Here is a 22,279-nt window from a genome sequence, read left to right on the forward strand (position 1 = left end):
ATGAGCACTTGTCTCATACTGTACATAGTTACAGCTGTTGGTTAGCTAGTAAATGTTTGTCATATTAGCATAGACATGACAAGAGTCAAGATATGGTACGAGCCAATTACGATTCCCCACATGGCAGCTTCTTACCAATGTTGCCAACTATCTGACCAATCTGAATCATAACACCACAGGCATCAGATGCGCACGCATCATTTGTGACATTGTCAGCCAACATGTTTAAAGTGGGCATAGAGTCCGTGCAAGACAGTTCACTAAATGTATACCCAGAGTATTTAGCAGTCTTATGGCTTGGGGGTAGAACCGGTCTAAGAGCAGATGGTCCAGTACCGTTTGCCCGGATGGTAGCAGAGTGAACAGTCTACGGCTTGAGTGGCTGAAGTCTTCGTTCATTTTCCGGGCCCTCCTCTGACACCGGCTGATATAGAGGTCCTGGATGGCAGGGAGCTCGGACCCAGTGCTGTACTGTGCCACCCACACCACCCTCTGTAGCACCATGCGATCGAGGGTGGTGTATTTGCCTTAGCAAGAAATGATGCGGCCGGTCAAGATGCTCTCGATGGTGCAGCTGTTCTGAATGACGTTGGTATTGGTAAGGAGAGGACCCACTGATGGCTATTGTGGGTGGAACACATTGTCCACAATTGATAGTCCAAGGACTCAATGAAAGAAAAAAATGGAACAATAAAAAACAGAATACATCAGCAAAGATGAAAGGCAATAAAGAAAGAAAGAGTGGAAGAGTATTAGATATTCACTTTGCTAAAAAACTTGCATAACAATATTCTACAGCTAATTGGCTTAGAAGAACTAACATGAGGTCGAGTGGGCACAATGAACACATCTCTATTACGTGGCTTGATAATTAGCATTTCAAAGGCTGTAAAGAGGTGCAAATAGGACCCGATTTAACTTGGAGTTTGATGTGCAGTATGATATAACATGTCTGATCAAGGAAGGCTGTTTATCCCCTGTATCAACAGTTGAAGAAGAATACAAGAACACTATTACCAGAGTTAGGCTACACGTTTCATCTGCATGTATGACGATAGTGAAGGTTCATAATAGTTTGATGGCTATTGTTGACCCAAAACACACAACGTTTCCCTGAGATTTCCACCCAGAAGAGTCTGAAGATGCAGCCAAACAATATATCTTGTACAGTATAATACTGCCCTCGCCTGGAGTATATTTCAAAAGGCAAGTAATGACAAGTTGACAACATTCTTTAGGATGATAAACCATTTATTTTAATTTGAGTGAGAGTTGACCATTAATTTATACAGTAGGTTTGCAAATCATTTTAAAGATCTCTTTATAAAAAACAAAACATCTGTAAAATAAGGGAACCCTGTTTCGGTACCAATTTCTGTAACATTATTAGAAAATAGCACTGTTGTAACGCTTTAATTACATTTAAAAACACATTTATTTTAACATTAGGAAGACATAATATAAAGTCAATTAAATCAATCTACAGGATAAGTCTATACAGCAGAGGCCAACCAATGACCTTCATACACAAAGTAACAATGTGAAGTAAAAATATATCCATGTTCCTGCCGCAGTCTTTCAAAATCAACCGCTAAATAATTATAGTGTACGTAAGCTTTAGGTTGTGTCTTAAATTATATTAGTTCTAACGTTTCAAATTGTACAACTTCCTTATTTTAATTTTTTAAACTTTAAATGTCCATTTTAACAATATGGTTCCTTATTACTACGCTGAACAAACGATTAGTCAGCTTATATTATGGGCTGTCACAAAATCACTTAGATAATCAACAGAACACAGTTAAAATGCACATCATTGTGTATGGGAACAATGGAGCAATGCTGAATAAGGTCTATGTAACACAGCTAGATAGCTGACTAGTAGACACTACATTTGAGTTTCAATTTAACTAATGTCTTGTGGTTGGACAACTAAACCCATCACCGACATGTAGGCTAGCTATAGCCATTTCACATTTACTACGCACAGTTTCCGTACCACTCCATGTATTGTCCCATTAGAGATAAGGGCGGTACCATTGGGTACCCATAAACACACGTTTCAGGGTTTCACCAGCGTCACGTAGTCTAACAAAGTTCTGTATCACATTTAGTTGAACATTAAATCATTAATACTACCGTGTACTAATGTTGACCATCGTCATGATCGACAATCAGTACGTATACAATTATTTTCTGTTCTCAATTAAAAATAGGGCAAAGTGTTGAAGGAACTCTAAAAACCAGGTACAGTAAAGGCCTCTTGGGAACATTCTTGCTTTAGGGAACGACAGAGAATGGAGGTGATGTGAGGAACAAAACAGAACATCCTTTGTCACAATCGCCGTCTGTCCCTCTTGTCCTTCCTATTCTGATAGTCAGTGTTGGCACAGGGAATCTACAAAATGGCAGCTGAAATAGGCCTAAACCACTAAACCTCGTCCAGCTAGTTCTTCTCCAGCTCTCCCTGTGGGTTGTCTGGTCAGGCAGATCAACGCTGGAGTACAGTAGTACCAGTAGTCCCATGGATTCATATGCAAGGGGTTGGACCGATGGAGGTCACCTCTAGTCCATGGTTTTAACAGTAAGTGGTTTGACCAAGAGGCCAAATCCCTAGTCCATGGTTTTAACAGTAAGTGGTTTGACCAAGAGACCAAATCCCTAGTCCATGGTTTTAACAGTAAGTGGTTTGACCAAGAGGCCAAATCCCTAGTCCATGGTTTTAACAGTAAGTGGTTTGACCAAGAGGCCAAATCCCTAGTCCATGGTTTTAGATGCAAGTTGTTTATCTATAGGCCACACTTCTAGTCTGTGGTTTTAACAATGACTGGATAGGCTGAGGGGCCACATCCATAGTCCATGTTTAGACAGGCTATACACCTCTAGTCCATGTTTAGACAGGCTATACACCTCTAGTCCATGGTTAGACAGGCTATACACCTCTAGTCCATGGTTAGACAGGCTATACACCTCTAGTCCATGGTTTGAGATGTAGCCATCAACAATGTTCCTTACAGGAGAGGAACAGGCTTGTGCCAGGACAGGGGGCTGTGGAAATTGCAGTCACCAGGGGTCTGTGTGCTCCGTATTGCAGTCCTGCAACCCCCCGGCTCAGTATTGCATGTAAGTGCTTGCTCTGCAGCCGGGCCAGGGAGCACAGCTAAGGCCGATGGAATCTGAGGAGTGGGGACAGAGAAAAGTCATAATGTGCACTGGCTAAGAAGATCTAGGGTTTCAACTTGCAAAATCTCAACCACAGTTCGAGTTTTAGAGAAACCTTGGTTCGTTTGGGGTCCCGGGTCAGGGTATGAGTAAATAAAATAAATATTGGTAATGGATAGGACATTAACCTGGTATAGATCCTGCTCTCTTCGTGAACCTCCATCTCAGAGCTCTTGAACTCGTTCAGTTCCTTGCGAATGGCAGCCTAGATTGAATAGAATAGAGAGCAAAGATTGAGTCAGGTGTTATGTGATGCACTGTACAGACAGCAACATCCTGGAGCAGGTCTACACATTAATGTACAGTACAGAAACAGATCAATAGATCAGTGCCTATAGTTCAGAATCAGCCTTTTTTGGATATGAATAAAATGAAAATGGAGCCACAGAGTATGTTCTCTCCAGCTGTCAGACATATTTGCGATGGCACACTGCCCCATATCCAAATCCTGGCACCTCAAAACTCAAATATCAACCTCTGAAGATTTTTTACTTGTCAATAAAAGTCCTGCAAATTAAAAAAAAACAGCAAATGATTTAAGACCTCAGTTTTAATCAAAGAAATGGTCAAACAATTTTTTTCCCTCAGGGATTTTAAACCTCTGAATAGCAGAAAGTATGCAATAATTTGTGTTTCAACCTCTTCTCCTAGCTTAACTGGTATACTCTGGGGACAACTCAGCAAAGCCATTAAGCAGCGGTTATATTGCATTCTTGGGATTTTAGTTTGACACGGTATACAGTTGAAGTCAGAAGTTTACATACACTTAGGTTGGAGTCATTAAAACTCGTTTTTCAACCACTCCACAAATTTCTTGTGAACAAACTACAGTTTTGGCAAATCGGTTAGAACATCTACTTTGTAACTTTTCCAACAATTGTTTTACAGACAGATTATTTCACTGGGTCAGAAGTTGACTGTACCTTTAAACAGCTTGGAAAATTCCAGATAATGATGTTATGGTTTTAGAAACTTCTGATAGGCTAATTGACATCTTTTGAGTCAATTGGAGGTGTACCTGTGGATGTATTTCAAGGCCTACCTTCAAACTCAGTGCCTTTGACATCATAGAAAAATCAAAATAAATCAGCCAAGACATTAGAATTTTTTTTGTAGAACTCCACAAGTCTGGTTCATCCTTGGGAGCAATTTCCAAATACCTGAAGTACCACGTTCATCTGTACAAACAATAGTACACAAGTATAAACACCATGGGACCACGCAGCCGTCATACCGCTGAGGAAGGAGACACTTTCAGTCTCCTAGAGATGAACGTACTTTGGTAAGAAAAGTGCAAATCAATCCCAGAACAACAGCAAAGGACCTTGTGAAGATGCTGGAGGAAACTGGTACAAAAGTATCTATATTCACAGTAAAACAAGTCGGGTTATATCGACATAACCTGAAAGGCCACTCAGCAAGGAAGAAGCCACTGCTCCAAAACCGCCATTAAAAAGCCAGACTACAGTTTGCAACAGCACATGGGGACAAAGATAGGACATTTCTCCAAAAAGTACAATAGGACATTTCTCCAAAAAGTACAATGGTCTGATGAAACAAAAATAGAACTGTTTGGCCATAATGACCATTGTTATGTTTGGAGGGAAAAGGGGGACATTTGACCCACCAATACGTTTGACCCACCTTAAACAATTTGAAGGCAATGCTACCAAATACTAATTGAGTGTATGTAAACTTCAGATCCACTGGGAATGTGATGAAAGAAATAAAAGTTGAAATAAATCACTCCACTATTATTCTGATATTTCACATTCTTCAAATAAAGTTGTGATCCTAACTGACCAAAGACAGGGAATCTTGACTAGAATTTAGTGTCAGGAATTGTGAAAAACTGAGTTCAAATGTATTTGACTAAGGTGTATGTAAACTTCCCACTTCAACTGTATGTCTGGAATTCCAAACCCTGCTGAAATGGTTAAGTAAAGAACCTCAGGACTTATAAAGGTGCAAAGATGTTAAAGATTTATCACTATACTATAGTTGAAGAGCACTCTTACCATTTTTTTTACCAATCTTTTACAATATACAATGTATTTAGTTAGTCGCTTAAATGCGACTCACCTTGTCGGAGGGAGTGAGCTTAGTCCAAGGTTTGTCTGCACGGCGGTCGTAGTCTTGAGTCGTGGTACACTCTACGTACTCATGGAAACGCAGGATCTTCCTGGCCTGAAGCTCTGCTATGGTGGGCCTCTGGGACAGCTGGGGGGAGGTAGAGAGAAAACACACTGAGTGACTACTGTCCAACTAAAATGATAAACTCTGGTCAGTTACTTTTGAGTGTTTTATTTCTATATCCGTGTACGATGGCTTTGTCACCGGTGTGTGTGTATGCACATTGGTGTACTGTATCTAAATGTGTTTCAATTCTGCAGTGTGTGTGTGTGTGTGTGTGTGTGTGTGTGTGTGTGTGTGTGTGTGTGTGTGTGTGTGTGTGAGTCGGGCTAACCTTTCTGGTGAGTCTGCGTTTGATCTCGCTCCGCTCTGCCCTGATATCAGCTTCGTTCCTGGCTACAATAAGACAAGACATTCCATCCCATCAGAGACAGAACAAAAACATGCCTCTAGTCAGAGAGAGAGAAAATGGTAGACTGGACCAGGGCCCATATTCACTAAGCGTATCAGAATAGGAGTGCTGATCTAGAATCCGTTTTTCCTTTTTAGATCATAATGAATATGATTATATGGTCAGGGGGGGACCTGATCCTAGACCAGCACTCCGGGCCCTGAGCTTCTCCTGGCGTCTTCACAGGAGTAACGGGAGTCGTTTTAATCAGTCTTTACCCTCTGGGACAAGGAAGTGCATTGTCTTAGATACACTGCAGTCTGAACATTATGTAGTCCTTTTACAGAGCTGTCTAAGGACAACGCTTTTAAGTAGTGCTTTCAGAGTCTAAAGACAACCAGAAAGCAAACGTGAAAAACTTTACCTGTAGGCTACATGAGTGAAAACACCTTTTGGACAATATATCAAATTCTAAAAAGTGTTGGCACTACCATTTTGGTGCCAATGCTAAACTCAAGAACAAACAAGAGTAATGGTCAAATTGCACCATGAATCAAGTCATCGCTTTTATTTTATGTACGTACTCTTACAAACCACAAGGGGGCATCTATAGGGCAGACAGACTGATGTATCGTAATAGATCATTTTGGTGCCAATGCTAAACTCAAGAACAAACAAGAGCAATGGTCAAATTGCACCATGAATCAAATCATCGCTTTTATTTTATGTAAGTACTCTTACAAACCACAAGACAGACTGATGTATCGTAATAGATCATTTTGGGTTACTAGTAAAACCAGAGCGATGCTTGTCTATCTAGAGGGGAAGGACATTAAACCAACTGCGAGGGGAGATGAACCATGAAGTTGATATTGACTGAAAAAATAGAAGTGACAGAGAAAGAGGGAAAGAGAGTTACCTGGAAGGATGTTTCTCTGCTCCAACTCCTCTGCTGTGGGTCTCTGACTCAACCTCCTGAATAGAGAAACACACAACACACACACATTTAGGGTAGGGGAACACCCCCCTCCCCAACTCACAGCGATCTCTAGATGTAGTTACCTGTTGAGCGTGGTACCGATCTTGTTCTTGAGTGCCTCCCACTGCTCTCTGCTCTGCCAGCCGACTCCATCTTGTCCCTCTCCTCCCTCCCGCTCCTCTCTCTCCAGCTTCAGGGCCAAGGTGTCCTTCCTCGTCACACGGCTGGCCAAGGCACCTGGGTGGTGCAGACAAACAGTTCCAGTAACATGGGACAATACTTTCACTCTACATCACATTTGAAAATTGTAAACTTCAGATTACACTTCTCATTTGGGTTAACATGGAACCCAAACCGGCAACACGCGTGCGCCATCGTGCATAAATGTATTTTGCCCCCCCCCCCCCACACCAAACGCGATCAAGACACACAGGTTAAAATATCAAAACTAACTCTGAACCAATGACATTAATTTGGGGACATGTCGAAAAGCATTAAACATGTATGGCAATTTAGCTAGTTAGCTTGCTAGCTAATTTGTCCTATTTAGTTAGCTTGCTGTTGCTAGCTAATTTGTCCTGGGATATAAACATTGAGTTGTTATTTTACCTGAGATGCACAAGGTCCTCTACAATTAATCCACACATAAAACGGCCAACGGAATCGTTTCTAGTCATCTCTCCTCTTTCCAGGCTTTTTCATCTTTGAACTTATATGGTGATCGCATCTAAACTTTCATAGTATTACCACGACAACCGGCAACAAAGTTAGTCTTTCAATCACCCACGTGGGTATAACCAATGAGGAGATGGCACGTGGGTACCTGCTTCTATAAACCAATGAGGAGATGGGAGAGGCAGGACTTTCAGAGCGATCTGCGTCAGGAATAGGAATGACTTCTATTTTAGCCCTTGGCGTCGCAGACACGCTCGTTGACGCACGCGAATAGTATGGGAGCAATAATTGAATAACATGGATTTCTAAATGTATTTTGTGGCGCTCGGTCACGCGACGTGTCTGTTCTGGTCAGCATGTTAGCTTTACCTGCAAGTAGTAAAAAACATACAATGAAGGAAGAAAATAGAAAGACCGATTTGGAATATCCCTTATTGATACTTTTTTACTAATAATGAAAGGGCCTTCCTTGATAGTACTGTACTTACTTTGAGTTTGACATTGAAATATATACCAGACCCATGTGTCATTATCACCAGACTTCACATCTACACGTGGCATTATCACCTGACTTCACATCTACACCAGACACACGTGGCATTATCACCTGACTTCACATCTACACCAGACACACGTGGCATTATCACCAGACTTCACATCTACACCAGACACGTGGCATTATCACCAGACTTCACATCTACTTACTTGGTGGATCGTCGTCCTCGTCTTCATCGTCATCTCTGTAGAGAATGGGTCCGTCAGAGTCGGTCTCCTCATCCTCCTCACTGCTGTCTCCGGGCCCCCGGCCCTCTGGGATGACACTGACCCTGGGATCGACCACCAGACCCCTCCTGCTCCTGGGCTCCAGCTCAGGCTGCCTGGGGGGCAGCATCCTTCTGGGGTGAAGCTTCTCCAACTCCTCCTCCATGTCAAAGTCATCATCCTCAGGTCTGGAGAGAAAGGGACAAATGTTCATTGAATCTGACTGTTGAATAGAAAGTGATCAAGTGGGTATGATGTATGCATATACAGTTGAAGTCGGAAGTTTACATACACTTAGGTTGGAGTCATTAAAACTTGTTTTTCAACCACTCCACAAACTTCTTGTTAACAAACTACAGTTTTGGCAAGTCGGTTAGAACATCTACTTTGTGCTAGACAAGTAATTTTTCCAACAATCGTTTCCAGACTGATTATTTCAGTTATAATTCACTGTATCACAATTCCAGTGGGTCAGAAGTTTACATACACTAAGTTGACTGTACCTTTAAACAGCTTGGAAAATTCCAGAAAACTATGTCATGCTTTAGAATCTTCTAATAGGCTAATTGACATCATTTGAGTCAATTGGAGCAATTTCCAAACGAAGGTATCACGTTCATCTGTACAAACAATAGTACGCATGTATAAACACCATGGGACCACTCAGCCGTCATACCGCTCAGGAAGGAGACGTGTTCTGTCTCCTAGAGATGAACGTACTTTGGTAAGAAAAGTGCAAATCAATCCCAGAACAACAGCAAAGGACCTTGTGAAGATGCTGGAGGAAACTGATACAAAAGTATCTATATCCACAGTAAAACAAGTCGGGTTATATCGACATAACCTGAAAGGCCGCTCAGCAAGGAAGAAGCCACTGCTCCAAAACCGCCATTAAAAAGCCAGACTACGGTTTGCAACTGCACATGGGGACGAAGATCATACTTTTTGGAGAAATGTCCTCTGATCTGATGAAACACAAATAGAACTGTTTGGCCATAATGTCCATCATTTTGTTAGGAGGAAAAAGGGGGAGGCTTGCTAGCCGAAGAACACCATCCCAACTGTGAAGCACGGGGGTGGCAGCATCACGTTGTGGGGGTGCTGTGCTGCAGGAGGGACTGGTGCACTTCACAGAATAGATGGCATCATGAGGCAGAACAATTACGTGGATATTTTGAAGCAACATCTCAAGACATCAGTCAGGAAGTTAAAATCTTGGTCTCAAATGGGTTTTCCAAATGGACAATGACCGCTAGCAAACTTCCAAAGTTGTGGCAAAATAGCTTAAGGACAACAAAGTCAAGGTATTGGAGTGGCCATCACAAAGCCCTGACATCAATCCCATAGAAAATGTGTGTGCAGAACTGAAAAAGCATGTGCAAGGAAGGAGGCCTTACAAACCTGACTCAGTTACACCAGCTCTGTCAGGAGGAATGGGACAAAATTCACCCAACTTATTGTGGAAAGCTTGTAGAAGGCTTTGACGTTTGACCCAAGTTAAACAATTTAAAGGCAATGCTACCGAATACTAATTGTGTATGTAAACTTCTGACCCACTGGGAATGTGATGAAATAAATAAAAGCTGAAATAAATCATTATCTCTACTACTATTCTGACATTTCACATTCTTGAAATAAAGTGGTGATTCTAACTGACCTAAGAAAGGGAATTTGTAGAATTAAATGTCAGGAATTGTGAAAAACTGAGTTTAAATATATTTGGCTAAGGTGCATTTAAATTTCTGACTTCAACTTTACATGTCTTAATCTATTGCAATGATCAAAGTCACGATTTTATCTCAGCATAAATATTGTTCCCGTTTGTACTGTGGTTAATAGATATGCTGTGACATTATGGAAGTATGATAGAGTAGTATACTCACAGTCTGAGGGGTTCTATGGTGACGGGTAGGGAGCGTCGGCCTCCGGCCTCAGTGAGGAACTCTGGGGGGGACTCAAACAGCATGGAGTGGGCTCTTTGGGACCCATCTGGGTTAGCCTGAGCCGGGCTGGGGGAGCACAGGGCCCGCTGGATCAGGATGTGAAGGGGGATGGCTGGGACTGAGGCTGGGGGGTGGCTGGGCGGCTCTGTGGTGGGGCTGGGAGGGTCCTTCTGAGGGAAGGGGAGTGGGACTGGGAGGGGTGCGGAGGCAGGGTTGGGGAGCTGTAAGTGGGGGTGGGAGCTGGGAGTGGACGTGGGTATATGGGACAGAGGTCGGGGTGCTGGTGCAGAGTCAGAGGTGGGTAGTTGGAACCCTACTGCTCTGAGGGTGTCCCTGGTGTCGTCTCGGTCTGTGCTGGGGGGTACAGAGACAGTAGGTATGGGGACTGGGACAGAACCAGAGGGGCCCGAGGTCTCTGGCTCAGGGGACGGGTCGCCAGAGTGGTGCTTGGTGACGGGGGTCATCCTCTTGGGCGGAGTGGGAGGAGAGCGCCTGGTGGGGGCAGGAACAACGATGATACCACTGCCAGCCTGAGAGAGCTCCGCTATGGAACAAAACACACAACATTTACATTTACATTTAAGTCATTTAGCAGACGCTCTTATCCAGACACCAGAATGAATACTAGTCATTAAACAAGGACTGACACGCAGTAGACACAGAAAACAGAACTGAAAGAGAAAGAGTGTTACTAATCTGAAATATAAAAGGCATCACATTCACACTCAAGCAAACTGGTTAAAAGGATTTGTTTAGTTTCATGAAGGCACAATGCACGACTTACCAGTGGATAGATGGAACATATTTTAAAAGCATGATGATATCAGGCCTGGACATTAGCAGAACGGTACACATCTAAACCTATGGTTTAGATGGAAATCTTTCACAGCAGGATTCAAGCCTGATTAATTTTATTAGTCCGAATCCATTCTTTTGAAGTCATTTCACACGTCTCCGCAGTCTCTCTTGACCTCTCATCGAAGTCATCCAACAAGCTGAGGCACACTGCCTGGCAGTTATCTTAACTTCCATGCATTGTTTTTATTCCAGCCAAGTCAAGTTAGTTTAGCAACAACTCAATCCGACATGCAATGAATGAAGTAGTGGGGGACCATCGATCTATGCTGGTGGTGCTTCACACCATGGGCTATGGGCAGAATGGGTAACAGTTATTCAGTTGTTATAGACATCGTTCAGGCATTAGACTTGGTGATGTGCAACAAAACGTGCTGTGGAGCGGTTATGGTTATTCAGAAGGACAGCGTCACAGCAGGCTTGGGTTGCGCCCCTCAGGACAGGGTACCTGAGCAGGCTTGTTCAGTCCGTCGGCGGTGGAGGTAGGTGGGCAGGGAAAGGTACAGGCCCAGCTCCCCCTGCCTTCTCCAGCTGGTACAGTAGTGAGGAGAAAGGGGACCTTGGACCCTGGAGGCCCTGTTCAATGTGGACACTGACAGAGATGAGGGAGGTCAGAGGTCAAGGCCTTCAGCAGGCTGCTTGAAGGTGCGGGACACTGAATAACTGGTCACTGTTGCCCAGCTAGGCAGATTGTTACCTCAATTAATATCTAAACTAATATCTTACTGAATCTAATATTTAGCCTCTAAGGACAGAAAGCTGACAGATAAATACATGATTGTCTGGTGAGGATGTAGACCTATTGTATGTACATATTGTGATGACACATAAACCACTTTTCTCCAACAGAGAGAATGGATGTTTGCAATATGACCAATGACAGGGTTATATACACCGAGTGTACAAGACGTTAGGAACACCTTCATAATATTGAGTTGCACCCCCCTTTTCCCTTAGAACAGCCTCAATTTGTAGGGGCTTGGGCTCTGCAAAGTGTCGAAAGCGTTCCACAGGGACACTGGCCCATGTTGACTCCAACACTTCCCACAGTTGTGTCATGTTGGCTGGATGTCCTTTGGGTGGCGGACCATTCTTGATACACACGGGAAACTGAGTGTGAAAAACCTTGCAGCGTTGCAGTTCTTGACACACTCAAACCAGTGCCCCTGGCACTTACTTCCATAACCTGTTCAAAGGCACTTAAATCTTTTGTCTTGCTCATTCACCCTCTAAATGGCGCACACACACAACCCATGTCTCAGTTGTCCCAAGGCTTAAAAATCATTACTTGACCCATCTCCTCCCCTTAATTTACACTCATTGAAGTGGATTTAACATGTGACATCAATAAGGGATCATAGCTTTCACCTGGTCAGTCTATGTCATGGAAAGAGCAGGTGACCCTAATGTTTTGTACACTCTGTATATGATATAACCACTGACCCCTGGGATTAGCCAGGAGACATGGAGGGAAAACAGCAGCAGCTGCAGGACTTAAGACTTGCTGAGTGTGTCACTGTAGCAGCCAATCAGAATTCAGACTCAAAGCCTATCAGAGAGGAGATCCAAATGATGAAAACTATAATTTCTGTTCCGCTGTACACTCACTCTGTATGAATGGAGCAACGCATCTATGAGGACCACACCTTCAGAATGGCATTGGAATGTTCTAATTGCGTCACAACAACTGTTACTACATTGACTGTTGGGACGGGCTCCGACCTAGGGCAGCTGCAGCATGCTGGGTAAGAAGACACAGAACACTGAGGCAGCCAATCAGAGCACTGGACGCTCCGGAGTCACTCCCAGCCTGTCGGAGGAGTGCCAGTGCGGCAATGTGTGTGTGTATGTTGTGCTTGCATAAACGCGGCAAAGACAAACCCCCTGCCCCTCTCTTTGGAGAGTGTCTTGATGTATACTGAAAATGCAGACTAGGGCCTTTTCAGTGAGACGGAAACTGAAGAGTGGTTGAGGAGTGTGTCAATTTGCTATTTGGCAAACGGAAGCTATTTCTCCCCTCCTCGATAGGCTCCTTTTGGCGAGGAAGCACAAGTTTCTCCTACCCGGAGTCCTTTGCGGCAGAGTTCTGAAATCTGTCACACCCCCTTTGAACCAGCTGTTGTTTTCTTGAAGGAGAAAATTATGCAAACATTTACAAACGATATGAACTGAAAATGTCTTGCACAACTAACTTAATGTGTTTTATCACTTTACACAAATTTTGGGATCCACCCCTGTAAACGTAATTTGACTGATGACAAGCGAGTGGAGAAGGCGAGTCATTTCATACAAGAGCATTTTCATCCACATTCCCTCTCCTCGATTACCTTTGACCTTTTTCAAAAGGAGGCGACAAGACGAGAGGACGCAGGATTTGAGCAAATCCAGGAGAAAAGGCCAAGTTACTGTATAGAACAACATCCTGCGTTTCAGTATGCATCGAGTCTAACCATGACACTGAAAAAGACACTTGGGTTGAAAAAGGTCAGGGTTAACTCACCAAGCAGAGCAGGGTTGCTGTTGCGGTTGGTGGGTTTGGGTGGGGGTACAGGTGGCTGCTTGGCATGGGGGGGTACGGGGGGGGGAGTGGCCGATTCCCCCGTGGTGGAGGAGGGGGGTACCTGGCTGGAACGTACAGGGGGGACAGGGTTGGAGTGGGTGGGACGAGGGTCATCACTGATGATCAGGGAGACAGTCCTGGCGGGCTTGGCCACTGCTATAGCAGGGGAGGTAGACGAGGGGGGTGGGGTGGAGGTCCGGACAGGCTCCGTGGAGGTGGTGATAGTGGGGTGGCTCTTAGGAGGGAGCATGGCCTGTTTGGTAGGAGGCGGCTCTCTACGGGAGGAGTCAGGATCTGGGGTGTGGACAGGGGCGAGCGGACACCAGTGGACTCTACAGACAGGCACAGGACACACACACACAGAGACAGAGAGAGAGACAGAGAGACAGAGAGAGGTCAGGGGGACAATAGGAGTTTCTATTCCCCCTGATCCCGGGGCTCAAAGTGCAACCACAACAAGCACACTGTTACTGTACAGTGCTGAGCACATAGAACACAGAGCTGAGATAAGCTGCAACTCAACGTTGGACAATAAGCAGCTTTTTAACAGATTAACTAAAGACGGATTCTGGTCAAGTCCTCACACCTTTCACAGGGCTGAGAACAAGGAAATTCACAGCGTTACCAGATACACAAAACAGAATCTCCTAGACACTCAACTAGCAGACAGTAACAAATTGCACTTGCAAAGTGCCCAATAAACAAAGCTTTGTTCCACTAAGAATTGTTCAACTTCAACAACTTCAGAGCAACCTTCAGACATACAAGCGAATGCTTTGAATTCTACGCCACAGGCTGTTTCTTACCTGCTCGTCCGCGGGTCTCCCCTCCTTTGATCTCCTCAGATGGCATGTACCTGGGCAGGGTGCTCCCGCGGTAAGCCTCAGAGGCAGGACGGACCCTGCTACGGAGGTCCTCTGAGGAGGTCTTCTGGAGACTCTGCCGTAGCTCCATCTCAGAGTGAAGTCTGACCACAGGACGACCCTCTTCAAAAGGTCTCAAGAGGGTCTCTGGTTTAGCAGGCCTAGGAGGACTCCTCCTCCTATCCCTCTCCTCCCCCCTTTGTTCCCCATCCTCTCTCCTTTCATCTGCCTTTTCACGTACAATTATCTTGTACCGGTCATCTTTTCTTTCCCGGTCATCTCTCCTGTCCTCTCTTTTCTCACGATCATCTCTTCTCTCTTTTCCCTCTCTTCTGTCATCTTTTTCTCCTCTCTTCTCCTTGTCCTCCTTCTCTCCCTCTTCGCTCTTCTCTCGATCATCTCTGTCCCTCCTTTCCCTCTCCTCTCGCCGGTCTCTCTTTTCCCTGTTGTCTCTCTCCTCCCTCTCATCACGAGGACCTCTCCTCTCCTCCTTCCCGTTTCTCCTCTCCTCTCTCCTCTCCTCTTTCCCGTCTCTCCTCTCCTCTTTCCCGTCTCTCCTCTCCTCTTTCCCGTCTCTCCTCTCCTCTTTCCCGTCTCTCCTCTCCTCTTTCCCGTCTCTCCTCTCCTCTTTCCCGTCTCTCCTCTCCTCTTTCCCGTCTCTCCTCTCCTCTTTCCCGTCTCTCCTCTCCTCTTTCCCGTCTCTCCTCTCCTCTTTCCCGTCTCTCCTCTCCTCTTTCCCGTCTCTCCTCTCCTCTTTCCCGTCTCTCCTCTCCTCTTTCCCGTCTCTCCTCTCCTCTTTCCCGTCTCTCCTCTCCTCTTTCCCGTCTCTCCTCTCCTCTTTCCCGTCTCTCCTCTCCTCTCTCTTGGCCTCTTTATCCTCTTTCCGTTGCCTCCCCTCCTCCGGAGCAGGTCCTCTCGGTAGTGACCCTCCTCTCCTCTCTGACACGTCAGACGGCACTCTACTCCGTCTCTCCAGATCTATGACTGATAGCCTGGCGTGTGAGTCTACGTCCAGTGGGGCTCGGTTGGAGCGCGAGGCGTCAGAGGGTACCCGGCTCCTGCTCCGGGGGTCGTCTGAAGGGACGCTGCCCCGCCGTGGATCCTCTCCCTGGGGTAGCCAGGTGGGGTTGAGCCCTGGGCCTGCCTCCCCCCGGGACACCTTGATCCCTGTCTCTGAGACCCGGTCAACATCCATAGGTACTGGCTGGCCATTCTTCACCACTGGACCTTTGGAATGGTTCACGTTGTTGCCCTCTGTCACACAGAAATACATTCTGATAAGGAATTTGAGGTCAGCAAAGATATTCTCTACATCTCAGCATTCTCCAAAAGTGTTACCAAACTATTAGTTTTGTTTCCTGTTGATAAATTATAGGCTACTAGTATTTATGTAGGCCTTTGTCTACTCCACTATGATCAGGGCCCGTATCCACAAAGCATCTACGAGTAGGGAGTGCTGATCCAGGATCTGTCCATATAATATTGTTTTATTATAATCAAAAGGCCTGATCCTAGACCAGCACTCCTACTGACATGCTTTGTGGACACGGGCGCTAGTCTGCATACCATTCTCCGGCAGTTCTTTCAGCAATCCTCTGTCAATCAGCTCCTGACGAGGTCTCCTTACTGAGATCTTCCTCTCCAACACTGAAAGTAAACAAATAGGTTTAATTTCCCCGTAACAGAGGTGGCTTGATGAGTAACCTTGTCTGAGACCATGAAGACTTGAGCTCTCTTAAAGGTAACGTCTAGGGTTCAGCTCATCGGGCACAGTCTTGTTCAGAATCAGTAAGATATAAGACAACGTTCAACTTCAACACCTCCTTACAATGATGTACAATCCATCCATCAATTTGACTACTTCTAAAGGGCAGGTACCTATTGATGTTTCCAGAAAGGTCTCGCTGCTCTTCTTCTTCCTCCACTTCCAGGGCTTGAACATATTCCCGAAGCTAGAGAACTTGCCCTTGCGTTTGGAAGGAGGGGTTCCGCCTGATGAGTCACCCCCCTCACTCCCTGTCGTACTCTGCTGCAAGTCCACCTCATCATCTGGAGAGGTGAGTGGCATGACACTTATTACAAGACAGAAAATTAAGGCATGGGGGAAAGAAAATGATAAAATAGGGCAGCACTTTTTAACGAACGTGCTGCCCTGTTTGTAAAGAAGGGATACATTTCCTCTATAGACTAGGCCCTAACTAACTCTCCAACAGTAATGTTAAAGAATTTGGTATTTTATTAGGATCGATTAGCTGTTGCGATTAGCTGTTGCAAAAGCATTAGCTACTTTTTAGCTACTTTTCCTGATGTTGTGTCCACACAACATGACATTAATAGACAAGAACAGCTCAAAGACAGAACTACATCAATTTAAAAAAGGAACACGTAGCCTACATATCAATAAATACACAAACTACCTTGGCCAAATAGAGGAGAGGCGTTGTGCCGTGAGGGGTTACTTTATCTGTTTTCTTTAAACCAGATTTGCTGTTTATTTGTGCAATATGAGATGGAAGGGAGTTCCATGCGTTAACAGCTCTATATAAAACTGTATATGCTTTCTTGAAATTATTTCTGGATTTGGGGCCTGTGAAAAGACCCCTGGTGGCATGTCGGGTGGGGTAAGTGTGTGTGTCAGAGCTGTGTATAAGTGGACTATGCAAAAAATAAAATGGAATTTAACACGATGTTTCTTCTAAAAAGAAGTGATCCAGTCAGTCTCTCCTCAACTCTTAGCCAAGAGAGACTGCCATGCATAGTATTTATATCAGCCCACTGATTTACAATGAAGAGCAAGACGTGCCGCTCTGTTCTGGGCCACCTGCAGCTTAACTCTGTCTCTCCTTGCAGCACTCGACAGGACAATAAACAAGATATGACAAAACTAGAGCCTGCAGGACTATGAACTAGGCTTGTGCTAGTTGGTGCTACATTCCATCGACATTTTGGGAGTGTGTCTTACTAGACCACAGTACAGACTGAGCCAGGCTTAAAACTGAAGGCTGGTCTGAATTCCACTCTTACTGGCTGTTGAGTTGTACCAGCTAGCAGAAATTCTTATGTAAGTAAATTGATAAGAGCAGCAGCCAAATAGGTATTAACACAAGAGTTTAACATCGAACTAGAGTGGGATGCTTTCGAAACTGTTTCAATACAAACATAAGTCCATCACAGTCAATGGTAAACACATAATTACCACAGAAACTGCATTTAAAGAGCAGAATAAACAAAACACGTTTGAGAGGACAGGGTTAGGTTACTCTCCCAGAAACAATGACTCATAACTGCGCTCCAGCTGATGACATCACCTGCTGCTGCAAATCATGTAACAGATCCAGGAAGACTGGGTGTGAAATATCCACCCATTCTTAGGTGATGAGTCGACCGTGCACACACTCGTTGCACAAGAGGACGATGTATAGGACACACAGCAATCGAATGCACTTCCTAAGGAGCCAGCCAGGAAGCTTTGAATAGCATGAGGTCCCTACACAACCAGTTCACATTGAGTTCTATATAAAAATGCAACACATCTGTTACAGTCGTCTGGCTTATATAGCGGAGGTCACACCAATCCAGTTTATGGGTCACACTTTAGGGCAGAGCCAATTTGCAACCTCATCCTCCGTCCATCTCTCCCTCATCCCCCTCGATTCTGACTCTTACCAGACACCCTGTCATGCGAAAGAGGGATACAAGTTAAGTGGAAAGCAACAGATCAAATTCACTCAATTGGCAATTTGACAGATTCAAAAAGAACTAGAGGGAGAGAGAATGCATATCATGCCCTCAGGAAAAAGAACAACTCTGTCCTCGCTTAGCGGTTTTGACAGACCAAATAGTTCAAATAAAAATAGATTAAAATAAAATAGATAAAATAATGCTAAAAATAGGATAGAGGTGCAATTCACTGCAGGCAACACAAATTAATATTATTATAAAAGACTAGAGAGAGATGGCAAAAAGAGAGAGGCAGTCTTCACCTTTTTCTTGATCATCAGCCAGCCTTAGCTCTTAGCCCAGAGCATATCGGACTGCTTCTCTCTATCACATCACCGGATTCCTGCCGCTCTGGATCATTACACTGGATCATCGCAGCTAGCTAGCTGCAAACGAGTGGCTTCTGTTAGCTAACGCATCGGTCTTGAAGTAAGCACCAGTTAGCCTTGAGCGAGCCTCGATCTAGGCCCATATACCAGCCAATTCCAGGGCTACAATACATATTTTGCCAATGGGCCTGGACCCTTTATTGTCGACATGGAGCCCTGCCGATCCGATTGCCCGATGTGGTCTCAACAGGCTATTCTGTTATGATGTCTCAGAAGAATCATCTGCTATCCCCGGGCCCGCTAGCTTTCGGGAACTCTGTGTCCCCTGCTCGCCTAGCGTAGTAGTGACTACCGAACAGCACCCTGACTCACCTATTGCTGCTCTTTTGACCCAATGATCACTCGGCTACACAGCTGATGGCCCCGGGACAGTTGCAATAACACGGCACCTCATTTTGTTTACCTGTCGGCCTCAGCCTCGAACTCAGATCCTGTATGTACCTAACTGACCTGCTGTGCCCATTCATCAGGATTTACACGTCGTCTTAGCTCTCCTGATCAACACCTGTGATTGCTTTATGCCTCTCTCTGTCAATATGCCTTGTCTACTGCCGTATTGGCCAGTTCTTATTGTTTTATTTCACTGTAGAGCCCTCAGTCCCGCTCAACATGCATTAGATAGCTCTTTTGTCCCACCCCACACACATGCGGAGACCTCACCGGTCTTAATTGGTGACTCCAGAGACTAACCCTCTCTCATCGTTACTCATCGCCTAGGTATACTACCTCCATTGTACTCACATCATACCATACCCCTGTCTGAACATTGTGCCCTGAATCTATTCTACCACGCCCCAAAATCTCGGTTAAGTTCGGTCATTCTATCCAGGTTTGTACGCAAACAGTTCGAGCTTCTACTTTTAAAAATCCACCTTTCCAGAAATAAGTGTCTCACTGTTGCCGTTTGTTACAGACACTCCTCAACCCCCAGCTGTGCCTTGGACACCATATGTGAATTATCCCCCATTTATCTTCAGAGTTCGTACTGTTGGTGACCTAAACTGGGATATGCTTACCACGCCGGCCATCCTACAATCTAAGCTAGATTGCCTCAATCTCACACAAATTATCAAGGAACCTACAAGGTACAACCCTAAATCCGTAAACATGGGCACCTTCATAGATATCATCCGGTCCAACCTGCCCTCTAAATACACCACTGCTGTCTTCAACCAGGACCTCAGCGATCACTGCCTGTACCGATAATGAGTTTACGGTCAAACGACCCCCCTGGTATCCTGGAAGGATGTTGACCTCATTCCGTCAGAAGAGGGTGCCTGGTTATTCTTTAAAAAGTGCTTCTCACCAACTTAACCTCTTGGTGTTAGGGGGCAGTATTTTCATTTTTGGAAAAGAAACGTTCCCGTTTTAAAACGGGATATTTTGTCAGGAATAGATGCTAGAATATGCATATAATTGACAGCTTTGGATAGAAAACACTAATGTTTCCAAAAGTGTAAAGATATTGTCTGCGAGTATAACAGAACTGATGTTGTAGGCGAAAGCCTGAGAAAAATCCAATCCGGAAGTGCCCCAGGTATTGAAAGCGCTGCGTTCCAATGACTCCCTATTCAGCTGTGATTGTACCATCAACGAGCTTACGCTTTCTACGTATTCCCCAAGGTGTCTACAACATTGTGACATAGTTTTACGCATTTCTGTTGAAGAATAGCCGTAGGAGCTACATTGCGTAAGTGGTCACATGGTGGCTCCGAGAGAGATTCTCACGTAAAATACAGAGGTAGCCATTACTCCAATCGGTCCTAGTGAAAAAGAAATTGTCCTGACGGATATATTATCGAAAAGATATTAGAAAAACACCTTGAGGATGGATTCTCAACAACGTTTGCCATGTTTCTGTTGATATTACGGAGCTAATTTGGAATATTTTTCAGCGTTATGGTGATCGCAATTTCCGGGCGATTTCTCAGCCAAACATGAAGAACAAAACGAGCTATTTCGCCTACAAAAATAATATTTTGGGAAAAAAATGAAAAACGATGAAATTTGATTGCTTGTCTGATTTCAGTGACAAGGTTGCCTGCTGCTAGCAAGGCATAATGCTATGCTAGGCTATGATAAACTTACACAAATGCTTGTCTAGCGTTGGCTGTAAAGCATATTTTGAAAATCTGAGATAACAGGGTGATTAACAAAAGGCTAAGCTGTGTTCCAATATATTTCACTTGTGATTTTCATGAATAGGAATATTTTCTATATTTATGTCCGTTGCGTTATGCTAATTAGTGTCAGATGATGACAACGGTCCCGTTCACGGGATGGGGTGTCACTACAGGTTAAATAAGCGTGCCCCATTCAAAAAAATTGAACTAAGAACAGATATAGCCCATGGTTCACTCCAGACTTGACTGCCCTTGACTGCCCTTAACCAGCACAAAAACATCATGTGGTATAGTGCATTAGCATTGAATAACCCCAGCAATATGCCACTTTTCAGGGAAGTTTGAAACCAATATACATACACAGGCAGTTTGAAAAAGCTAGCCTTTGCTTTCCTAAACAGAAATTTGCATCCTGTAGCACAAACTCCAAAAAGTTCCGAGACTCTAAAGTCCATGGAGAATAAGAGCACCTCCTCTCAGCTGCCCACTGCACTGAGGCTAGGAAACAGTCACCACCGATAAATCTACAATAAACGCTGCCAAATCTGGACCCCTACAACTCGGCTGGGCAAGACGATCTGGAACCTCTTTCTAAAATTATCTGCCAAAATTGTTGCAACCCCTATTACTAGCCTGTTCAACCTCTCTTACGTATAGTGTGAAGGCCCTAAAAGATCGGAAAGCTGCCGCAGTCATCCCCCTCTTAAAAAGGGGGACACAATCAAGACCCAAACTGTTACAGAGCTATATCCATCCTACCCTGCCTTTCTAAAGTCTTCGAAAGCAAAGTTAACAAACAGATCACCGTCCATTTCAAATTCCACCATAGCTTCTCTGCTACGCAATCTGGTTTCTGAGCTGGTCATGGGTGCACTCAGCCATGCTCAAGGTCCTAAACAATATCATAACCGCCATTGATAGAAGATAGTACTGTGCAGCCATCTTCATCGACCTGGCCACGGCTATCAACTCTGTCAATCACTGCATTCTTATCGGCAGACTCAACAGCCTTGGTTTCTCAAATGACTGCCTCGCCTGGTTCAACAACTACTTCTCAGAAAGAGTTCAGTATGTCAAATCGGAGGGCCTGTTGTCCGGGCCTCTGGCAGTGTCAGGGGGTGCCACAGGGTTCAATTCTCGGGCCGACTCTTTTCTCTGTATATATCAATGATGTTGCTCTTGCTGCTGCTGATTCACCACTACGCAGACGACACCATTCTGTAAACTTCTGGCACTTCTTTGGACACTGTTAACAAACCTCCAGACGAGCTTCAATGACATATAACACTCCTTCCGTGGCATCCAACTGCTCTTAAATGCAAGTAAAACTAAATTCATGCAATTCAACAGATCGCTGCCCGCACCCAACCACCCGACTAGCATCACTACTCTGGACGGTTCTGACTTAGAATATGTTGACAACTACAAATACCTAATTGTCTGGTTGGATTGTAAACTCTCCTTCCAGACTCACATTAAGCTTCTCCAATCTAGAATGGGCTTCCTATTTCGCAACAAAGCCTCCTTCACTTATGCTGCTAAACATACCGTCGTAAAACTGAATATCCTACCAATCCTTGACTTCGGCGATGTCATTTACAAAATAGCCTCCAACACTCTACTCAGCAAATTGGATGTAGTCTATCACAGTGCCATCAATTTTG

The 22,279-nt window shown here is 44.6% G+C and overlaps 1 protein-coding gene across 11 annotated transcripts in view; it reads right to left on the reverse strand.

Moving 5' to 3' along the window:
- Positions 1 to 1,230: 1,230 nt before the first annotated feature.
- LOC118398963 (phosphatase and actin regulator 4A-like) overlaps positions 1,231 to 22,279 on the reverse strand; it is a 56,932-nt gene continuing 35,883 nt past the window's right edge. For 8 of the 11 annotated variants that reach the window (XM_052472174.1, XM_052472180.1, XM_052472176.1 and 5 more), the window contains 4 exons: positions 16,262 to 16,432; positions 15,950 to 16,030; positions 14,327 to 15,637; positions 13,528 to 13,852 (listed from right to left, as the gene is read on the reverse strand). In XM_052472174.1, the coding sequence (XP_052328134.1) occupies positions 13,677 to 13,852; positions 14,327 to 15,637; positions 15,950 to 16,030; positions 16,262 to 16,432 (1,739 nt within the window). In that variant the 3' untranslated portion in view covers positions 13,528 to 13,676. Of the gene's footprint in view, positions 3,177 to 3,350; positions 3,428 to 5,304; positions 5,443 to 5,689; positions 5,752 to 6,665; positions 6,722 to 6,808; positions 6,963 to 8,105; positions 8,351 to 10,045; positions 10,650 to 11,408; positions 11,553 to 13,460; positions 13,853 to 14,326; positions 15,638 to 15,949; positions 16,031 to 16,261; positions 16,433 to 22,279 lie in introns of those variants that run through there. The other 3 variants (XR_008072667.1, XM_035794730.2, XM_052472182.1) reach the window with 3 other exon arrangements.

The sequence above is a fragment of the Oncorhynchus keta genome, chromosome 20, assembly GCF_023373465.1.
Source record: "Oncorhynchus keta strain PuntledgeMale-10-30-2019 chromosome 20, Oket_V2, whole genome shotgun sequence".
In the NCBI taxonomy this organism is placed as follows: Eukaryota; Metazoa; Chordata; class Actinopteri; order Salmoniformes; family Salmonidae; genus Oncorhynchus; species Oncorhynchus keta.